We start from the raw sequence: 22,634 nt of genomic DNA, 5'->3' as shown, positions 1-22,634 counted from the left end.
GATCTGTAGTTCAGGAAGCCAGCTCCTCCTGATACACAGTTGTCAGAGACTAGAAGGTATCTAAAGCCATGAGATTGGATGAGGACAGGGAGTAAGTGTGGATGGAGAAGTCCAAGGTCTAAGTCCTGGAGTAAAGATATTAGGCCCTTAGAAACTAGACTAGCATTTGACAGTAGGCAGAGGACAGGAGAATTTCATGAACAGTAAAAGCAGTAGAGGAAAATGTATTTTATATAGGTATCCAGAATACATTCTTACTCTTTTCAAATTCACTAAACAGAGACTACAGTTAATTTTCAGTGTTTCAAAAGAACAAATTCAAAAACTAATTAATGAAAATATTAAGAATGTTTCACGTTAAGCAGATAAACTCCTCAAAAAGTACTTCAGAAACTTTTTTTTTGGGTTGTATGAACTTTTGTTCATTTCAAGAAAATTAATGAAAACAGACCCAGCAGGGCTGCTTTTGGGCAACATTTTTGTAACAAATGACTTGGAGTTGGATGAATATTAAATATTCTTAAATACATGGACATGGTAAAAATTATATTATCTTTGAGGAAATAGAGTATTTAAGACATTCTATAATTACAATGTGTTAGTAGCTTTTAAGTATGAATTAATAGAGGATTTCCAAGAGAAAGGGAAGATGCCCTTTTCTTGGAAGGAAAGGAAAGGGGAAGGATATGATTTTAGTGAAAATGAGGAAGTGAAAAACAAGCAGCTTGTTTTATTTTTTAAATAAAGCTTGCTTGTGAAAGCCTGGAGAGAGAAAACAGAGAGAAAGAGAAAGAGATACTAAGAGAGTCAGAAAGAGAGAGAAGAAGAGGAAGAGAGAGAATGAGATAGATTTGCGTGTATGGACTTGAGAGGGTGTTTTGTTGTCGTTTTTAAGGTATAAGGGAGACTTGGGCATATTTAGAATGGCTGAGGGGAAGGAACATAGTAAAGAGAGACAATGCAGTAAAGAGAATAAGTTCAAGAGTGGTCTTGGAAGACACAGAAAAAAGTTGGGATCTAGCTCACAGGGATTAGTCTCAGGAAGGACTTGTTTTTGAGACTAGAGGGAAGGATGTGAGGATGAGTGGGGCATTATGTAGAAATATTGGTTGATGGTGCTGGGCTAAAAGTTAAAAGATATCATGCCTTTGTTATTTTATTGCCTGCCATCAAGGGGCATTAGCATCCTGCTAGGAGCATTCTTTCATTTCTCATCACAAACCTATCCTTGGTTTGTGACCCAGCATTTTCTAAATGTTTCATGGTGCACCTCATGGTAACTTCTGTTAGCAAGTCAAGATATATTTTATAAAAGGGAAAAATGTGAAATACCCACTTGCTCATATATGTGTTCTACCCACTGAAATTAAGCTGGATGATTTAGAAATTTTTTATCATTTCTTCAGGAAATCCGACTTATTGATTATGAGAAAATGGTGGATCATAGAGGAATACGGGTGGTGGCATTCGGACAGTGGGCAGGTGTGGCAGGTAGGTATCCAAGGCTGTTACATCGCTCACTTTCTAAATTTTCCTGAAAAGTAACTGTTTTTTCTGTGGCAAGGGGATGGGAGTGTTCATTTCCACCAATAAAAATAAACATGGGGGAGTGTGAGTAAGGATGATGAATATCAGGGGAATAAAATGAGACACTACATTTATTACAGAGATAAAGAAAAGGAACAGAGAGAAGGACAACAGCTATGGATAGGCTTGGAATTTTTCTGTTTGGGAGCTGGAAAGAGAGGTCAGTCTGGTGATGAGAAATTTGAAGGATGGAAGAAAGGGTGAAATGGGAGAGGTAAGATGTGGAGATCGGAGAAGGCAATGGCACCCCACTCCAATACTCTTGTCTGGAAAATCCCATGGACAGAGGAGCCTTGTAGGCTGCAGTTCATGGGGTCACTAGGAGTCGAACACAACTTCACTTTCACTTTTCACTTTCATTCATTGGAGAAGGAAATGGTAATCCGCTATAGTGCTCTTGCCTGGAGAATCCCAGGGACGGAGGAGCCTGGTGGGCTGCCATCTATGGGGTCACACAGAGTCGGACACGACTGAAGCGACTTAGCAGCAGCAGCAGACTACTTGAAGGTCTGTGATTGTCAGAATAAGTAGACAGAAAATTTGTAAGGTACGGAACACACAGCACTATCAACCACCGTGACATCAGCGACAGTTCTTGCGCACCCAGCATTCCACCTAGCAACTTGCAGAACAGAATAAACATTCCTTTCAGGTCATGTGGAACATCTACCTAGATGGGCCATGTGCTGGGTCACAAAAAAATCCTCAATAAATTCAAAAGTTTAAAAACCATCGAGTATGTGCTCTGACTATAATAAAATTAACTTTGGTATTATAATGCAAAGATATCTAGAAAATTTCCAATATTTGGAAGATAAACCACGTTTTTAAAAATAATTCATGAGTGCAGAAGATCTCATAGGAAAAATTAGGAAATATTTTTAATTGAATGAAGAATTAAAACAGCACACAAAAATTTGTTGAATGCAGGTAAAATGCTGTTTAGAAGGAAATTTATAGCATTTAATGTTTGATTAGAAAAGAAGAAAGCAAAAACTAAAAGCTGGTTATTTTTTAAAAAATCAGTAAATTTTATAAACTTCCAGTTAGATTAATTTTTAAGAAAAGAGGCAGAGAAGCCACATTTCAAAAAAGCAATATTAGGAATACAACAGGAATTATCACTATATACGTCACAGATTTTAAAAGGATAAGGGAATATTATGGATAGGCCAATAAATACGACAATGTTGACAAAATAGGCAAATCCTTGCAAGACACAACTCACGAAGAAATAAAATTCTTGAATATCAATGTACAAAATACATTATAGGCATTTGTCAAGAGAAGCAAATTATTATTTGTAAAGAATTATTTGTAGTAGCTTCATTCGTAATAGCCCAGGCAATCAGCAGAGGAATGGATAAATAAATTGCAGTATAGCCATAGAATGGAACACTCCTCAGCAATAAAAAGAAGCAAACTTCTTATACACACAAAGTATGCATGAATCTCAAAAGCATTATTCTGAGTAAGAGTAAGACAGACGAAAGAATAATAAATATTTAAAATTTCATTTGTGTGCAACTATAGAAGAAACTATGCTACACAGACAGAAATAGAATCAGTTGTTCGGAACCAAAGCTTGGGGAGGATTGACTGGTTGATGGGAGTAGCCTATATCTTAATTAGGTTGGTGGGAAGATGGGTGTGTACATTTGTTAACAGTTAACAAAGTTTAGACTTTAAATTGGTGTGATCTATAGTATATAAATTATTCCTTAAAAGTAAACATCAGAAAAAAGATCAAAGAAAATTTGTCAGAGATATGGAGAGGGAAAGTTCTCTTCCGAGAAAGAAGAAGGGGAGAACGGATGCTGAGGTCCTCACTACGGGCATGCTAAGTTTTTGCTATTTGAAGGACATCCAAAATGAGAAATCCATGAGGTAGTTGACTGGGTCTTGAAATAAAATATCTGTGTTAGAGATACAGACTTGTAGTCATCAGCATACAGAGAATACCTGAAATTTAGGAATGAATAAGTTTAGCTCAGGAAAATAAAAATGTAGAGGTTGAAGAGAAGAGAGCCTAGAACAAAATCCTGGGGGTGACAGTGTTAAGCAAGGGGCAGGGGACACTAATATACAAAGAATAGGCATGCAAAGAGGAGCATGAAGAAATTTAGGGTGATGGTGTGTTCAAGCCAGGCACGCTGAGAGAAGAGAGTTCCAACAAAAAGAAGCTCTACAATCTGCCTGCAGTACAAGAGACCCCAGTATGATTCCTCGGTCTGGAAGTTCCCCTGGAGAAGGGATAGTCTACATACTCCAGCATTCTTGGGCTTCCCTGGTGGCTCAGACTAAAGAATCCGCCTGCAATGCAGGAGACCTGGGTTCAATCCCTGGGTTGGGAAGATCCCCTGGAGAAGGGAAAGGCTACCCACTGCAGTATTCTGGTCTGGAGAATCCCCATGGACAGAGGAGCCTGGCTGGGTACAGTCCATGGGGTCACAAAGAGTCAGACACAACTGACTGACTAAGTACACATTGCCAAATGCCTCTGACAAGTAAGTCAAGGTCTGCAAAGTGTCCACCGAGTTTAGCTGTGTAGGTCACTGAAATAGCTGAGGGTGGGCAGAGGGGTCATAAGGTTAATGGTGACTTTGTTTTCCACATGTTCATTTGTTTTTGGTACCTGAGAAATGGAGGTGTGTTTAAATGTTAAGAATTAACCAATAGAGAGGGTTAGAAAGAGGACATAATTCCAGAGTAAATTCCTGAGTGAGACAGGAAGGATGGGATCTGGAGCAAAGGTGGAAAGATTAACCTTAGAGAAGAAGAGGCACACTCTTTCCATTTTAGCAGGATTGGAAGTGGAGGGGACAGGAGGCGGGTGCAGCTGGGTTAATACTTTTGATGGCAGAAATTTGAGGGAATGGATAGATAACTTCCAGGGCCCCTTCCAAACCTGAGATGCTGTGGTCCGTGCTTCCTCAGGGCATGGAGCAGGTTGGAGAACTGGCGGAGAGAAGAGTTTCCAGTTCTCCTAACTAACCGTCTTTCTGTCGGTCTGATTCTGCAACAGGAATAATCAACATTCTTCATGGGATGGGTTTAAGGCTCCTTGCTTTGGGACATCACACACCTTTTATGGTGAGATGTTTATTGTGTCTCATTTTTTTTTTTAAGCATGTCACATTTTAAACATAGAAATGTGTCATGGGTGGTCAACTAATGTGAATCACATATGCTTGTTTGCAGCACATTGGCATGGCTCATAACTACAGGAACAGTGGTCAGGCTGTGCAAGCTGTCCGCGATGCTGGCTATGAAATATCTTTGGGTTTGATGCCGAAGTCAATAGGGCCCTTAACATTTGTGTTCACAGGGACTGGTAATGTATCTAAGGTAAATTCCAATTGTCTTCTTTCCGTAAAGCAGTCTGGAACTCGGGCACTAACCTGAAGGATGTGGGCATTTTGTTGATGTTTCAGAGCCTTTCTTTTCCATGACTGGGCAGTCTATTCTTGGTACTTTTCTTACCTATGAACTTTTCCTGTAGTAAAGAACAGTACTGGTCCAAACTTACTCTCTTTGCTTTTAGTTGATTCCAAGCTGTCAGGGGCTTTGAATGCTTTTTCTTTTCTTTTTAGACAGATAATTCTTTGCAGTGAAAAGTTCTGTTCTTAGGGTGCTCTATTTTACCTCAGTCACTGAGATGTCCCAAAATTTAGAGGTAACCCCAAGATGAGATGCTAAGAAACTTAATTCAAGACTAGAATAGGTCTTATAGCTATAATTATGTCATAATTAATAAGTCTTATAACCTATAACTATAGTTATAAGTCTTATAATTAATAAGACTATGCTGTGCTATGCTATGCTAAGTCACTTCAGTCGTGTCCGACTCTGTGCGACCCTAGAGACGGCAGCCCACAAGGCTCCCCCGTCCCTGGGATTCTCCAGGCAAGAACACTGGAGTGGGTTGCCATTTCCTTCTCCAATGCATGAAAGTGAAAAGGGAAAGTGAAGTCGCTCAGTCGTGTCCAACTCTAGCGACCCCATGGACTGCAGCCCACCAGGCTCCTCCATCCATGGGGTTTTCCAGGCAAGAGTTCTGGAGTGGGGTGCCATTGCCTTCTCCAAACTAATAAGACTAGAACTGTTATTTTCTTCCTTCTGGGGTAGTTTTGAGAATGCATTTGTGATCCCCTAGAGAAACTTATCGGAGAAGGCAATGGCACCCCACTCCAGTACTCTTGCCTGGAAAATCCCATGGATGGAGGAGCCTGGTAGGCTTCGGTCCTTGGGGTCACTAAGAGTCGGACACAACTGAGTGACTTCACTTTCACTTTTCACTTTCATGCATTGGAGAAGGAAATGGCAACCCACTCCAGTGTTCTTGCCTGGAGAATCCCAGGGACAGGGGAGCCTGGTGGGCTGCCGTCTATGGGGCCGCACAGAGTCAGACACGACTGAAGCGACCTAGCAGCAGCAGCAGCAGAGAAACTTATAATTGTAAAATAGATCTTTCTTCCATGAGACTGTTTTACAAACAGGACATCGCTATAGTATACTGTGAGATAGTCATGTGATTTTTTTTTTTTTTTGGTAGGAAATACAGTTTCCCCACTTCAAATAATTTCTGCAATGGAACAAAAGTTAAATAGAAATATTTTTATTGTACTCTCAATTCTAAACACTTTTGTGTCTGTGCTGAATAACTTTAAGTAAAAAATTAAAGCCCAACATGCATTCGTGCGTGCTCAGTCCCTTCAATTGTGTCCAGCTCTTTGTGAGCTGATGGACCATAGCCTGCCAGCCTTCTCTGTCTGTGAGATTCTCCAGGCAAGAATACTAGAGTGAGTTGCCTCCAGTTGCCTCCTTCAGGTGATCTTCCCGACCCAGGGAGCGGACCCACATCTCCCGTGTCTCCTGTACTGCAGTGTTTTCTCTTACCCAGTGAGCCACCTGGGAATCCCCCCCTCCAATGAGTGGTGTTTAAATGGTTTGCAGGCTGTATGCAAGAAGCTCCTCCGTACTTTCCTGTTGTGGTCCCAGCTGCAAGGCAGGGCAGGTAGAGCTTGTAATTGTGGGGAAAGTGAGTTGGAGCCTTTTGAGGAAGTGAGGAAAACATATTGGCTCTTTTCCAATTGATTTTAAAATGTTTACTCATGCATTATTTACAGGGAGCCCAAGAAATCTTCAATGAATTACCTTGTGAGTATGTGGAGCCACATGAATTAAAAGAAGTTTCCCAAAATGGAGGTGAGGAGGCGGGAAGAGAGAGTGACTATATGTATCTTTGACTGTTTTTAACAGTTTGTGCATTATAATATTATATCATCATAAACCTATATCACTTGTGACCCACTTTACTAATTTCTTTCTCCTCTGCAAGACCTGAGAAAAGTGTACGGGACAGTGTTAAGTCGCCATCATCATCTTGTCAGGAAAACAGATGGTGTATATGACCCTGTAGAGTATGACAAATACCCCGAGCGCTACATTAGCCGTTTTAATACTGATGTGAGTATCAGACCTAGCTTTTGAGTTACTTGCTCATGATAGACTATAGTTAGGGCTGTTTTTAAGGCGAGAAATTGTGAATGTGTACCTTGATTTTCAGTTCCCCGTGTTGATTTGTTGTGAGTCCTTTGGGTATTATGAGTTGTTCTTAGGAATTGTTGGCTTTTATTGATGTTTGGAGTGGCCTTTGCCTGGTAACTTTGTGGCTTCTGTGGGTGTGCCCTTTTCTTCACTGACTCTCTTTCTACTTGAGGTCTGCACATGCTTAAGAGCTCTACACCATTTCCTGTGGGTTACTGTTTTCTGTATTTATCGTGAGTTAGTACTTGGACAAAGCACAATGTGGATGAGTTTTGATTTCAACATTGGTCCATCATTTCTATGACCACAAGTTGCAATCATAATCTCGGCCAGCCATCTTGAAATACATTTTGATTACAGGGAACCAGCGTGAAATAGTATGGTCTCCACTGTACAAAAGTTACTTCCAATTCACATCCTTCTGCTGGGGACACGATGGTCTCATCTTGTAAAAGGGATAATATATGTGTGCTCTGTAGTCATTGGTTATGCATTCATCCTCCTCAAAATTAGCCAACAAAAATGCATGCACCTATTGTGGAAAGGCAGGTTTTAAATAATTTTAAATGTTTGAACAAATATAGCATTTATAGATTTTGGTATGAAATTCAGTGTTATAACATGTAAAGCATGTTATAGAAGAAGGACCTTTACCTGCACCTTGAGAATGCTTGAGATGCTTGAGAAACAGGAATTATAAAAACTAGTTTCAAATTGAAAAATTTTGAACCTAGTAAATTTCCATCCCTTCTCTTCCCCAATCACAGAAGTATTGGTGATTGGATGCATCCTAAAACTTATAATGACCTAGTTAGCATGTATGCATGCATGTTGCACATTTGTCCATGGAGCTTACAGATGTTATCTGATTTAATCTTCACAGCATTCCGTTGAGGAATGGGGTACATATTATCCCCATCTGGCAGGTAAGGAAAACAGAACCCAGGGAAGTTGAGGTAGAATGCTTTAGATCATACTCTACTAGAGGCTGAGCTGGAAATAGAACACTTGGTTGCTTAAATTTCTATTTCTCTTTTATCGGCTATGCAGTATATTGTAGGACACTGATATTGATTATATTTATGTTCATATGCTTTTCTATGAGGTAGTTCTCCACCAAAATCTGGGTGGATATTTATTGCCTTTCCTTCAAAATGTAGCCACTGACTTGGCAAATAACAAAGTCAGTTAGAGGTAATGTTGTTTCTCATGAATTTTACTGATAGTTCTCTTTCAACACACTGCACTGAAAAGGGCTATTTCCTATCTTGTTGAACTTAGAATTTCCTTTCCAGATTGCACCCTATATAACTTGTTTAATTAACGGGATCTACTGGGAACAGAACACCCCTCGTCTACTCACCCGCCAAGATGCTCAGAGTCTCCTGGCTCCAGGCAAGTCCCCAGTTGCTGGTGTTGAAGGCTGCCCTGCATTGCCACACAAGTAAGGACTTCAGCAATGACATCAGTGTTCAGCAGCAGGCCCACTGGGAGAGTATCACACACAGGGATCCAAATAGCACAGGACTTGACTGTTAGTAACTGGTTGTCTGCCTTCAGTTCAGTTCAGTTCAGTCGCTCAGTCGTGTCAGACTCTTTGTGACCCCCATGAATTGCAGCACGCCAGGCCTCCCTGTCCATCACCAACTCCCGGAGTTCACCCAAACCCATGTCCATCGAGTTGGTGATGCCATCCAGCCATCTCATCCTCTGTCGTCCCCTTCTCCTCCTGCCCCCAATCCCTCCCAGCATCAGAGTCTTTTCCAGTGAGTCAACTCTTCTCATGAGGTGGCCAAAGTACTGGAGTTTCAGCTTTAGCATCAGTCCTTCCAATGAATACCCAGGACTGATCTCCTTTAGAATGGACTGGTTGGATCTCCTTGCAGTCCAAGGGACTCTCAAGAGTCTTCTCCAACACCACAGTTCAAAAGCATCAATTCTTCTGTGCTCAGCTTTCTTCACAGTTCAACTCTCACATCCATACATGACTACTGGGAAAACCATAGCCTTGACTAGACGGACCTTTGTTGACAAAATAATGTCTCTGCTTTTGAATATGCTATCTAGGTTGGTCATAACTTTCCTTCCAAGCAGCAAGCGTCTTTTAATTTCATGGCTGCAATCACCATCTGCAGTGATTTTGGAGCCCCCCAAAAATAAAGTCTGCCACTGTTTCCACTGTTTCCCCATCTATTTGCCATGAAGTGATGGGACCAGATGCCATGATCTTAGTTTTCTGAATGTTGAGCTTTAAGCCAACTTTCAGTCTCCTCTTTCACTTTCATCATGAGGCTTTTTAGTTCCTCTTCACTTTCTGCCATAAGAGTGGTGTCATCTGCATATCTGAGGTTATTAATATTTCTCCTGGCAATCTTGATTCCAGCTTGTACTTCTTCCACCTTACTTAATATCCTGGCAATATTTGACAGTTAACCTTCTCTCTCTCTGTCTCTTATTTTTAAATTGAAGTATAATGATTTACAATGTTGTTAGTTTCAAGTGTACAGCAAAGTAATTCAGTTATACATATGTATAAAGCAACATCCCCAAAGTTAGAAAAAGTGTTCTGGGCTTAAGTGATCTGTGTTAAGTGTTCTGTGTTAAGTGATCACTGAACTCTGTGATAACATGTTAGGGAGAACTGATATAACAAGGTTTCTTTTTCTTTCTTTCTTTCTTTCTTTTTGCCCTAGGCAGCCAGTTTATTTTTTATTGAAGCATAGTTGATTTACAATGCCATGTTAGTTTCAGGTGTAAGCACAGTAATTCAGTTTATATATATATATATATATATATATTCTATTTCAGAATCTTTTCCATTATAGGTTATAATAAGATACTAAATATAGTTCCCTGTGCTATACAGTAGGTCCTTTTAAAAAATCTATTCTATATATAGTAGTGTGTATCTATTAATCCCAAACTCCTAATTTATCCCTCCCTCACCTGCTGTGCCCATTGGTAACCCTAAATTTGTTTTCTGTGTCTATGAGTCTATTTCCTTCCCTCCTTCTTGGAATTCTCTTCTCTTAACTTCTATGAATCCACATGTAGCTCAAAATTAAACTCCTCAGAGAGGTCTGTACTTGCTTCCCCATTCCCATCTCTCATCAGTTTGTTACTGTTTTTTCCCCTGAAATTCTTTTGTTTATGATTTTAAATTTTCTTGTATTTATGATTTTTCCTGCCTTACTAGAACTTAATCTCCTTAAGGATAAGGGCCCTATTTGTCTTGACCACAGATATCCAGTATGTTGTTTGAAGTACAAAGTTCATTCAATTAATAACTAATGTTGAATAAATTAAGTAATCCATACATATTTGTGGAGCACCTGGTCTTCCTGGCACTGTGCTAAGCTGAGTGATAAAGAAAAAATATGACTGTTACCCTCATGCATGTAACTGGCATCAGGTAAATGCCACGGTAATGCTGGGAGCAGTCAACATCAGAGGAGTTTAGAAGAAAGTGGGAGGGGGTATGGGCTTGGCAAAGTCTTTAGAGAGGAGTAAGAACAAGGATTTCAAGTCACAGGCTTGGTGTTTGATAAATATGGAAACACCAAAGCACAATTTAAGACAGTGAGTGGGATAGTCTAGCCCTAGGATACGGTTTATATGGGCAGTTGGAAACTAGAGACTGGGCAGGAAAATTGTGGCCAACCTCTAAAAGATTTCTAATCCTGGGCTGAAACTTTTGTTCATAATTTCAGAGATTTCCATGTATTAACATGTAAAATTATACACTATTAAGCAGGGTGGAGGTAGTGCAATTGAAAAATCTAAGTTGTTTAAAGTTAACTAAGGAGTTCAGCTTTAGGCTGTTGTCAGTGATTTCTCCAGGAAAGCTTTTTAAAAAAAATCTTTTTATTGAGTATAGTTGATCCGCCTGCAATGCAGGATACAGGAGACATGGGTTCTATCCCTGGGTCGAGAAAATCCCCTGGAGGAGGAAATGGCAGCCCACTCCAGTATTCTTGCCTGGAAAAAAAAAATTGCATGGACAGAGGAGCCTGGCGGGCTACAGTCCATGGGGTTGCAAAGAGTCATATATGACTGAGTGACTAAGCATAGCTGATTTACAATGTTGTGTTGGCGTCAGGTGTACAGCAAGTGAACCAATTATACAATACATATGTGTGCATATGTGCTAAGTCACTTCAGTCCTGTCCAACTCTTTGTGACTCTGGACTATAGCCCTTCAGGCTCCTCTGTCCATGGGATTCTCCAGGCAAGAATACTGGAGTGGGCTGCCATGCCCTCCTCTAGGGGATCTTCCTGACCCAGGGATTGGACCCATGTCTCCTGTGGTTCCTGCATTGCAGGCAGGTTCTCTGTTGCTGAGCCACCAGGGAAGCCCACATATATCTATATCCACTCATTTTTAGGTTCTTTTCCCTGTAGGCCATTACAGAGTAATAAGTAGAGTTCCCATGGTACAATAAGTCCTTACTAGTTATCTATTTTATATATAGCAGTGTTTATGGGGAAGGGATTTTTCCTTTTTGTTTCATCTCTTTTCGTTTCCTGTCTTCCTCTTCCTCTTTTTCTTTTTGCTTGTGGTGACTAAAACTCCTATCAGGAAGATTCTCTGTATCCCAGAAGATCTGTTTCCTGAACAGTGAGCCATAGGAAAAAGAGCTAAGAGCCTTAGAAATATTTGCCACCTACTTTAAAAAATTTCTAAGCACTTTTCATTTTTATTCATTTTTAATTCTGTTGGAAACTCCAGAGATCCATGCTCTCATCTAAGTATTGATGTTATTTACAGACTTGTGGCAATATGTGACATTTCAGCGGACACAGGAGGATCCATTGAGTTTATGACTGAGTGTACGACCATAGAGCGTCCCTTTTGCATGTATGATGCAGATCAGCATATTATTCATGACAGGTGAGTTTGCTAAAGCTGTTAGATGGGGAGAGATACATAACAATATATCATTTACTTCCTTTTATACGCTACTCTAAAATACCCACACTGAGTGACTGAGCACAACAACAACAATGCAAGTTTCCAGAGATATGCTCCAATATATTTAAAAACTTGGTGGAAAAACCACATACAAATTTGAGCACTTAAATGCACACACACACATATATATGTACTGCATTTCAAAATGGGTTGCTGAAGAAGGGAAAGCCTTTTATTTGAAAAGGCTTGTTTATTTTCTTATATACCATGGCACAAAATTACAAATATATAATAAAGCAGACATCTGGAAAAGTTAGAACTTACACATAAATTTTGTCCATCTGAATGAAACATGTTGCTTCTCCTAGTGTGGAAGGCTCTGGGATTCTGATGTGTTCCATTGACAATTTGCCAGCACAGCTTCCAATTGAATCTACAGAATACTTTGGAGACATGCTTTACCCTTATGTTGAAGAAATGGTAAGTGGACTGGTAGCATCAGCAACATCTCTGTGGCTATAAGTAGAACTTTGGAGTGATCTTATGAACGTTCTGGTCTTCTGTATCTAAGAAATCTGTTGTAAAATGAAATGCCAGCCCTTCCCCAAAGCACTTACTGACACTCTTATTTCACCCATTCTGCTTACTTGTTTCATGGGAAATGTTATTTTGTAACTGCCATCATGCTTCATTACAATTGCATTTGCCTCTCATTATGCATACTTTATTAAGAATGTTCCTGACATTGGAGATGAGGTTTACTTTATTTCCACTTTTCTTCTGCTTTCTAGATCAGTTCATATTGGGGCGTTCTTACTGTACTGTGACTGGATGTGTGTGTGTGTATGTGTGTGCTCAGTCACTCAGTTGTGTCCGACTCTTTTTGACCCTATGGATTGTAGCCCACCAGAGTCTTCTGTCCATGGGATTTTCCTGGCAAGAATACTGGGGTGGGTTGCCATTTCCTGCTCCAGAAGATCTTCCTGACCCAGGGATTGAAGCCATGTCTCCTGTATCTCCTGCACTGGCAGGAGGATTCTTTACCACTGCGCCATGGATTTGAAAAATCAGAAATGGAATATTTTGTTGGAGTTTAATCAGTAATGCTTAGTTAAATGACAGCCTATGTTCTAGTCATGTATTATTCACTGTGATCAGTGACTGTTGAAATACTGGGTTTATCTATTTTTTAAAAAAGAATTTACCTTTATTATTTATTTATTGGGCTCTGCCAGGTCTTAGTTGTGGCATGCAGGATCTTTAGCTGCAGGCATGTGGGATCTAGTTCTCTGAGCAGGGATCGAATCCTGGCCCCTGCTTTGGGAGCAGAGTCTTAGTCATGGGACTACCAGGAAGTCCCAGTATTGTGTTATCTAAATTCCACTTTCTCTGTTAGAAAAAGGCTTTCTTGTTTCATTATTTATCCTAAACATTCACACCCATCATGCTTTATTTCTGTTGCTGATGGTTGTCTGCCTCTGGCAAGGTTCCCAAGGTCTGAAGAGTGGCTCTTGTGCTTTTCATCCAGTTTCACCCAGGAGCTCTCAAACTAAGATGGGGCAGTAGGTAATGTGGCCTGAATACGTGCAGCTTCCAGTCTATCTTCTTTCACTTACTATTCTATTTTGACCCTTTATTTTTCCTCCTGGAATATGTCAGCAGGGAGATATAACAGGCTTTAGAAAATGCAGGTAGCGGGCATTATTATGGTTGGAAACAATATTATACAGCACTTACTATGTTCTAGACAGTGTTCAGGTTGTTTATTTGGCTGCATCGGGTCTTGGGTGCATCACGGGAATCCTTTGGTGCAGCGCATCAGCCTTCTAGTTGCTCTGGAGCGCCCAGGCTCAGCACTTGCAGCATGCGAGCTGTCTAGCTGCAGCTCAAGGGCCTAGTTGCTGTGTGGCATGTGAGATCTTAGTTCCCCAACTAAGGATCAAACCCACATCCCCTGTATTGCAAGGTGGACTCTTAACCACTGGGCCACCAGGGATGTCCCCAGATTACTTAATATATTTTAATTTTTAAATACTCATGATCACCCTCTCAGGTAGGTACCATTATCAACCTATTTTACTGATTAGAGAACTGAGGCACACGAAGAAGTGAAGGCTGAGAAGGGTTGCTGACGCATCTGGTGCTGGACCTGAGCTGTGTCTGGAATTGACTCTGAGGAGTTCAAGTAGCTTGAGAAAGGATAGTACAAATGTCAAATTTTACGGAGAGGTCAACTTGTTTTATGGCCTTGAGCCAGGCACTCACTTGCTTTCTGCACCTCGGATATTTTACCTATAAAATGATATTTAATTTTAAAAAATATTTTAAAAATTTATTTGCCGTTGTTATTTTTCCTTTTTGGCTCTTCATCACTGTGTCTGGCTTTCTCTGGCTGTAGTGAGCAGGGGCCACTCTCTAGTCGCAGTGCTCCGGTTTGTCACTGCAGGGGCTTCTCTCATTGCAAAGCACAGGATCTAGGGCATGTGGGCTTCTCTAGTTGTGGCGCTCGGGCTTAGTTGCTCTGTGGCATGTGGGATCTTCCCTGACCAGGGATTAAACCCCCGTCTTCCTCATTGGCAGGCGGATTCTTAACCACTGGACCATAGGGAAGTCCTGATAATACATAATCTTAATGGTCCCTCCAGTTCTAACATTTTGTAACTGTAAATGTCTAAGTGGCTGAAAGGCACATATATATATATTTTAAAAGTAATTTACCCAGACGTTTACTATTTGCAGTGATGCTCATTCATTTCCCTCTGGGATCATTTCCCTGAAGAATCAATAACTTTCGTTAGCCCTTTACATGAGTTTTTTATTTCAGATTTTCTTTTTTGCAGTTCTAAAATTTCTTTTTTTTTTTCTCCTGAGAATTTCTTTTGATTTATCTTGAGTGTAGTTTTCCTTATCACATGGAGCAGAGTTGTAAAAGCCACTCTACGGTCTACCTGTTATTTCCAAAATTCTGGGTAAACTTCAACTTGAAATATAGTGATTGTCTTTTCCCCTGAGAATGAGTCGGGTCATAGTTTTCTGATTTTCTTAAGCTGAATAATTTTGAAGTACATTGTGGATCCAGTGACGACTCACGCTGTGGAAATTCCAGATTGTTACATTTCTCTGTAAAGTGTTGATTTTGTTTGGTTTATTTGGCTTTTTTTTTTTTTTTTTTTTTAAGCAGGCAATTAATGAGGCTAGACTTAAACTGAAAACTCTGTCTCACCTGAGACAGGTATCTCAAGTAAAAGTTCAGCTTTTTCATCCTTTCTGGGCTGCTTGTCGTCTGACCTGCGCATGCTCAGTCCTTCCAGACTCGACCCAGAGCTGACATGGAAGCTGGGCTTCACCTTTATCTGAGTCTGTCATTTCTGGCATTTCCCGCTCACATTCTGGAGCAGGCTGTGGTGCCCAGGGTTTCGTTCCTGTTCCCTTAGACCAGAAAGTCAGTAAGCTTGCTGCCTGTTTCTACTTCCTCACAGCACACGGCCCCTCCTCAGGGCAATACCAAAAGGACAGCACACTCAATTTCAGCACTGATTATTTCTTCCGAGTTTTGACACTCTCCCCAAACCGCCTGCTCTTCTTCATTCTCTGAAACTGTCATGTAGTTAGTTTTGCTTGTATTTTGTCCAGAGTTTATAGCTGTGATGTATAGAAGGGATAGTTAGCACTTCGTCCCTACCTGAAATAGAACCCCTCAGTCATAATGCATTGATTAGATCAACTTGACTCCAGCAGAGTCTTGGAATAGCTAGAAGAGCTGTTGCTGAGCCTTTGGCTTTCTTTCCTTTTTTAAAAAATATAATTTTATTTATTTTTGGCTGTGCTGGGTCTTGGTTGCTGTGAGGGCTTTTCTCTAGTTGCCGCAAGCAGGGGCTCCTCTTCATTGCAGTGTGAAGGCTTCTTATTGCTGTGGCTTCTCTCGTGGAGCATGCGTTTGAGGGCACATGGGTTCAATAGTTGCTGTTCCCTGGCTCTAGAGCACAGGCTCAATAACCGTGGTGCATGGGCTCAGTTGCTCCACGGCATGTGGGATCTTCCCAGACCAGTGATTAAACCCATGTCTTTTGTATTGGCAGATGGTTTCTCTACCACTGAGCCACCAGGCAAGCTCTGAGCTTTTGACTTTAATTCATTTTTTCGAATCCTTCAGGTATGCATTTTAGTGCAATGCTTAGCTTATAAGGCCAAATTATGGAAAATGTTGCATACTAATTTGCCTTTATGAAAGCATTTGACTATTATTTCTTGAAATGTCATTTTGTTTGGCTGCTCTGACACCATTTACCATCCAAGAAGTTGCTACTAGCCATTTTCAATTCACAAATGATCATGCTTCAAAATTTCAACTACAAGTTTAGTTTTCTTGGACCTTAGACCACAGTTTTTCATTGTCCTTAGTCAAAATTGCCTTTCATTGAGTACAGTTGATCTCATACAGATGTTAGGAGAAAAACAAGCCAATTCAATGAAATTCTTAGTAAAGTGTGTTTGAGAGTTATCCCATGTAACTGATGAGGGCTAAGTAAATTTGAATGAAATTTTCTTTTATTTTGTTTTGGCTGCACCCACAGCATGTTCTATGCTAGTTTCCTGACTAGGGATCAAACTCAGACCCTTTTCATTGGGAGCATGGAGTCTTAGCCACTGGACCACTGGGGAAGTCCTTAAATAAAAAAAAAATTTTGTTAAAGAACAAATACAATTTTTTTACATTATATGATAGTATACAATATTAAAGGGTCACAGATAAGTGATACTTAAGTATATAGCATGATAAATTATCACAAAGACATGCAGGTGAACGCTACCAGGTGAAAACTAGAACAAGGTTGCTGCTAAGTCCTTCAGTCGTGTCCGACTCTGTGCGACCCCATAGACGGCAGCCCACCAGACTCCTCCGTCCATGGGATTTTCCAGGCAAGAGTACTGGTGTGGGGTGCCATCGCCTTCTCCGAGAACAAGGTTAACATCCCAGAAATCCCCTGTGCCTCTCCCAGCACTATCCCGACTCTCCTTCCTAAAGGGACCTAGTGTCTTGACTTATAACTGTGGATTAGCTGTGCCTTTTATGGGAAAATTTTATTTTATGAACATATTAATCAGAGTTTAAAAACACTTCTGATACTTCTAATGAACTTCTTGGGTCTGTTTAATGTTCTTTGTTTTACTTTTTCTTGGTTTTTAGTCCGTCCTTATTATTTAATATGCCTGTTTATTTTTGATTGAATAGGCTCTGGATGGTGTGTGTGTGTGTCATAGAGAAGATTTTCTTTGTTTCCGGCAAGGAGGCTAGGAGAAAATCACCTCCGTTTAGTTAAGAATGGAAGTGATTCCAAAGCTGAGTCTTGGTCCTTTGGAGAACTACATTTTTCAGTTGACCCTTTATTTAGAATATAATCTTCAGGATCCCAAATGGAAATCTGGCCTTTATTAGGATCCCCTTCAGCTGAACTTAAACTCCAGTGTTTTTTTTTTTTTTTTTTTTCCCCCTGTGGTCATCCACAAGCTCTTCTCAGTTTCTCTCTGCCTAGCATCCCAGCCACTGCTTCCACATTGGCAGCTACATCTAAGAAAAGTGCTTAGATTTGTTGACACAACCAACTTCTCTAAATTTTAACACCTTCTTCCTTTTATATGTCCCTGCTGCCAAGTTGCTTCAGTCGTGTCTGACTCTTTGCAACCCCATGGACTGTAGCCTGCCAGGCTACTCTGTCCATGGGATTCTCCAGGCAAGAATGCTGGAGTGGTTGGCCATTTCTTTCTCTGGAAGATCGGTCTTCCAAACAGGGTGATGGGATTGTCTTGGAGGCATCAGTCTCAGCACTGGACATATGTAAAAACTGATGACTGTCTCTATGTAGTCTTGATAATATGTGTACCTGCTTGACACTAAAAAATTAAGTATATTATCTATGTTCTTTTGATAACAGTATGAAGCTATATTTAAAGTACCTTGGATATATCTGGGGTTTAGTTTCAGGCCACTGCAATAAAATGAATATCACAATAAAATGAGTAACACAAATTTTTTGGTTTCCCAGTGCATATATGTTATGTTTAAACTATACTATAGTCTGTTAAGTGTACAATAACCATAGGTCTAAAGATGACATACATACCTTAATTAAGAAATACAGTATTATATATCAACTATGTGTGTGTATTAAGTTGCTTCTGCTGCTGCTGCTACTGCTAAGTTACGTCAGTCGTGTCCGACTCTGTGCGACCCCATAGAGGGCAGCCCACCAGGCTCCCCTGTCCCTGGGATTCTCCAGGCAAGAACACTGGAGTGGGTTGCCATTTCCTTCTCCAATGCATGAAAGTGAAAAGTGAAAGTGAAGTTGCTTAGTCGTGTCTGACTCTTAGCGACCCCATGGACTGCAGCCCAACAGGCTCCTCCGTTGACTGCAGCCCACTAGGCTCCTCTGTCCATGGGAGTTTCCAGGCAAGAGTACTGGATTGGGTTGCCAGTGCCTTCTCCAATTAAGTTGCTTCAGTTGTATCCAATTCTTTGTGACCCCATGGACTGTAGCCCACCAGGCTTCTCTGTCCATGGAATTCTCCAGGTAAGAATACTGAAGTAGGTTGCCATGCCCTCCTCCAGGAGATCTTCCAGACCCTGGGATCGAACATGCATCTCCTGCATTTCAGGCAGATTCTTTACCACTGAGCCACCAGGGAAGCCCGTATCAACTATAGTTCAATTTTAAAAAAGAAAAAGAATATTGCTAACATATGTTAACCATCATCTGAGCCTTCAGTCAGTCATAATCTTTTTGGCAATAGTAATGTCAAAGATTACTGATCACAGATCAGCATAACAAAAGTAAAAATAATGAAAAATTTTGAAATATTGTGAGAATTACCAAAATGTGAGACAGAGACACAGAGTGAGCAAATCTGTTGGAAAAAGGGCACCAATAGACTTGCTCAATACAAAGTTGCCACAAATCTTCAATGAAGAAAAAAATCAATATCTGTAAATGACAGTAAGTTGAACCACAATAAAACAAGATATAGCTGTATATGCACTGTCCTGTTTCCCCCTGATTTTCTTTTTTGACGTGACAGACCCTATAGCATTCCAGGGCATAGGATATCCTTTTGAACCAATATGGAAGTTTTGTTTCAGTTGAATTCAATAGATATTTATTGTCTATTGGAACAAGGCAGACATCTAAATGAAGAGAATTTAAACACAGCTGCTGACCTATAGATGCATGAGGTCCAAGAAGGGCATAAGACACGTGTGCAATTCTACTGAAAGATGGAATGTGATAGTCACAGGAAGATGCTAATGACGTTGTGGAGGGAGAGGATCTGTCCAGTTGAGCAAGTCGGGAAAGTGGAAGTAGGAGGCATACTGTGCGATGTAGATGGGGGAGCAAAGGTGGGAGCTAATTTAACATAAGGTTTCTGTGTACTGTCAGATCAGATGGAATTAAGGTAAATATATTGGTTCCATGTTAAAAGGGGTCTTAACACTGGGAAAATAGCTTGAAATTAATTTAGAAAAGAGTGATGAGCCTCAAAAGTGTTATATGTGAAAGTGACAAGACCTACCACATGCTTCAGGAGGCTGTGCTTGCAGTTTTGTATTGGATGAATTCTAGCAAGGGAGACAGTTAAATGCGGTAATTTAGCAGCCTTTTTTAAAAAAAAAATTATTTATTTGGCTGTCTCAGGTCTTAGTTATGACACAAGGGATCTTGATCTTTGTTGCGGCATGCTGGATCTTTAGTTGTGGCAGGTGAACTGTTAGTTACAGCATGTGGGATCTAGTTCCCTGAGCAGGGATCGAACCCAGGCCCCCTGCATTGGGAGAGGGGGAGTCTTAGCCACTGGACCACCAGGGAAGTCCCAGAGCAACCTTTTGTCTTTGTTTGATATTTGCCTCTCTTTAGGTGGACTCGTGACAATTATTATTTTCTTGGGGAAAAAATGCTCTGAATTTTCAATAATGACTGCATGTATCCACTAATATATTTATTGAATATTTGCCATCTTACAATTAGTAGCCTTACAGCAAGATGCCAAGTGCAGTTCCTAATTTCCAGGTCTGTTTGGGGGCAGGTTTTGATAAGCTTCCCTTGTGGCTCAACCAGTAAAAAATCCGCCTGTAATGTGGGAGACCTGGGTTCAATCCCTAGGTTGGGAATTCCCCTGGAGAAGGGAAACGCTACCCACTCCAGTATTCTGGGCTGGAGAATTCCATGGACTGTATTGTCCATTGGGTCACAAAGAGGTGGACACAACTGAGTGACTTTCACTTTGATAAAGGCTTCTCTTCACAGAGAAGGCAGTTCTTCAGCTGCATCTCGGAGAACAAAGCGAAGGAGTTGGAAGCAGCAGAGTAACATGTGAGTTGGCTACATGGTGTGGCCAAGAGGCAGGTGAAGACGTGATGTGGGTACCCAGCTCCAGGCTGTTCACATGATTGGAGTGTTGGGTGTGAGGCCAATGCGGGGGTTGAGGCAGGAGAGGCAGAGCCAGACTACAGAGGGAGCTTGAGACTAACTCGAAGGCAATGGAAATCTACTGAATTATTTTAAACAAGCACAGGAGCCTGTTTAAATACAAACAATCAGATTTGTTTTTCAGATTGGAGATAAATGGAGGGAAGAGATGTGGGAGGTAGTTCCCATGGTCCCAGTAAGGCCTACATAAGGCTATAGAATTAGAGATGAAGAGCAGAGAGAGAGAGTGAAAAGATACATAGGAGTTGAGTGATTTAACCATATACTGAGTGAGATGTGAACTCATTTTATTATCTGTAAATGGCTCTTGCCTCGTTGACAGGGTTGGTAGGTGGAGGAGTCAGCTTGAGAAGGAAATACTCCAAAGGTAGCTGGGAGAAAGAGGCAGTGGGAAGACCCCAAGTGTCAGTTTCATCCATTCCCCTAAGAATGCCTGGCTTATAAATATGTATACCTGTCTTTTTTTTTTTTTTTTAAATGCTGTTTTCCCAGGAATAGTGAGCCTAGGTATCTGTTTTAGATACATGGAAGTAGTTTTGTATTTCATTTAATACAGTAAATAAATACTGTTCTGCCAGCATCTGGTGGGTACATTTAACACTTTCTTAGTTGGGTGAGTACTGTAGGGTCTTGATTGTCTCATTGGCCTTAAGGCCCCACGCCTTAGAAGCAGTCATACTTAACGGATCTTTACCCTTTGGCATCTATTCAAAGGTTGGATCCCTTGGAGGAAATGAGAAGGATTGGAATGCTGGGGTGTCAGTATGAGGTGTGGCTTTTGTTGTTGGCCATCGACTCATACTTTTGTGAGATAATGGGAAGGCTATGAAGGATTTTTTGAGTCTACTGGGTCAAGTCATTTTCCTTGACGCTTCTGAAATGCTGATGTGTCTATATATGGAACCATTGCTGACCTGAGGGAGACTCCCTATGGTAGCATACCCCATTTTCTATTGCTAATAGAACAGGCTGAGCCTTTGGGATGGGATGGAGGTCCTCAGAGTGAGGACTGTGGTGATAAAGCTTGTGGTGATATTTGCCAGCATGCTCAACTTGACACAGGCTTCCCTGGTATCTCAGGGGTTAAAGAATCTACCTGCAATGCAGGAGACACAGGATATGTGGGTTTGATCCCTGGGTCAGGAAGATTCCCTGGAGAATGAAATGGCAACCCACTCCAGTATTCTTGCCTGAAAACTCCCACGGACAGAGGAGCCTGGAGGGTTTCAGTTCAAAGAGTAGCAAGGAGTTGGACATGACTGAGCAACTAAACATACACTCAATGTGACACATCTAACTGGTGGGGAAGTCTAAGTTTTTTGTGTTTCCAGTAAGCAAATGTGATTAAGGTTTTGGAATTGGAAATTGTACTGAATAAACATGTTTTGGGGAGCAGAATTCATTGCTTGCAGAAGACTCCTTTTGCCAATTAATTATACAATTCAGTGATTTTCAAAAAACTTTTCTAAACCTTTTTTCCTTTGACTAATATTTTAATATAGATAAAATTGCAAGATGCCTTCTTTGCAACATCATTTATCTTTTTCCAATTTCATTTCCTTTTCAGATACTATCAGATGCGACACAGCCTCTTGAAAGTCAGAATTTTTCTCCTGTGGTGCGAGATGTAAGTTATGAAAAGTATTTCTTTTCACTGTATTTTTTCCGCACTTTCCTTGATCTCTTTTCCTCTTTCCCTCCCTGTCTTTCTCCCTCTCTGTCACTCTCTCTTTTCTCTGTTAGTCATGAGCCTGATTGTGGGACTAAATGTGCTGACTAAAGAATTGTCTTGTATCATATATATTCAGGCAGTGATTGCATCTAATGGCATGCTGTCTAACAAGTATAAATATATCCAGAAACTCCGAGAGAACAGGTAAGCATCATTTACAACCTCTTGTTTAATACATTTATTCTTGGATCTCATGAGTATTTTTTAAATGCTTCCATATGAGTTCTTGATGCTAGGATTATGCAATATGTATTTTTTTAATGTCTGTAAATATTAGGAATTTTAAATGAAGTGACTGGCTGAAACCAATGTGAATTATTTTCCTTTGAACAGTATTGTAGCATCATTTTGGCTTTCTAATATCCATGTAGAC

The 22,634-nt window shown here is 40.6% G+C and overlaps 1 protein-coding gene across 3 annotated transcripts in view; it reads left to right on the top strand.

Moving 5' to 3' along the window:
* The window catches only part of AASS (aminoadipate-semialdehyde synthase), an 81,980-nt gene that overhangs the window by 13,844 nt on the left and 45,502 nt on the right, over positions 1–22,634 (top strand). For all 3 annotated transcript variants that reach the window (XM_019958996.2, XM_019958997.2, XM_019958995.2), the window contains 10 exons: positions 1,407–1,491; positions 4,613–4,680; positions 4,789–4,935; positions 6,717–6,795; positions 6,929–7,056; positions 8,433–8,581; positions 11,906–12,028; positions 12,418–12,529; positions 22,097–22,156; positions 22,338–22,405. In XM_019958996.2, the coding sequence (XP_019814555.2) occupies positions 1,407–1,491; positions 4,613–4,680; positions 4,789–4,935; positions 6,717–6,795; positions 6,929–7,056; positions 8,433–8,581; positions 11,906–12,028; positions 12,418–12,529; positions 22,097–22,156; positions 22,338–22,405 (1,019 nt within the window). The remainder of the gene's footprint in view (positions 1–1,406; positions 1,492–4,612; positions 4,681–4,788; positions 4,936–6,716; positions 6,796–6,928; positions 7,057–8,432; positions 8,582–11,905; positions 12,029–12,417; positions 12,530–22,096; positions 22,157–22,337; positions 22,406–22,634) is intronic.

This window comes from Bos indicus, chromosome 4 (assembly GCF_029378745.1).
Source record: "Bos indicus isolate NIAB-ARS_2022 breed Sahiwal x Tharparkar chromosome 4, NIAB-ARS_B.indTharparkar_mat_pri_1.0, whole genome shotgun sequence".
Taxonomy (NCBI): Eukaryota; Metazoa; Chordata; class Mammalia; order Artiodactyla; family Bovidae; genus Bos; species Bos indicus.
This window is presented reverse-complemented; position numbering and strand designations above follow the sequence as displayed.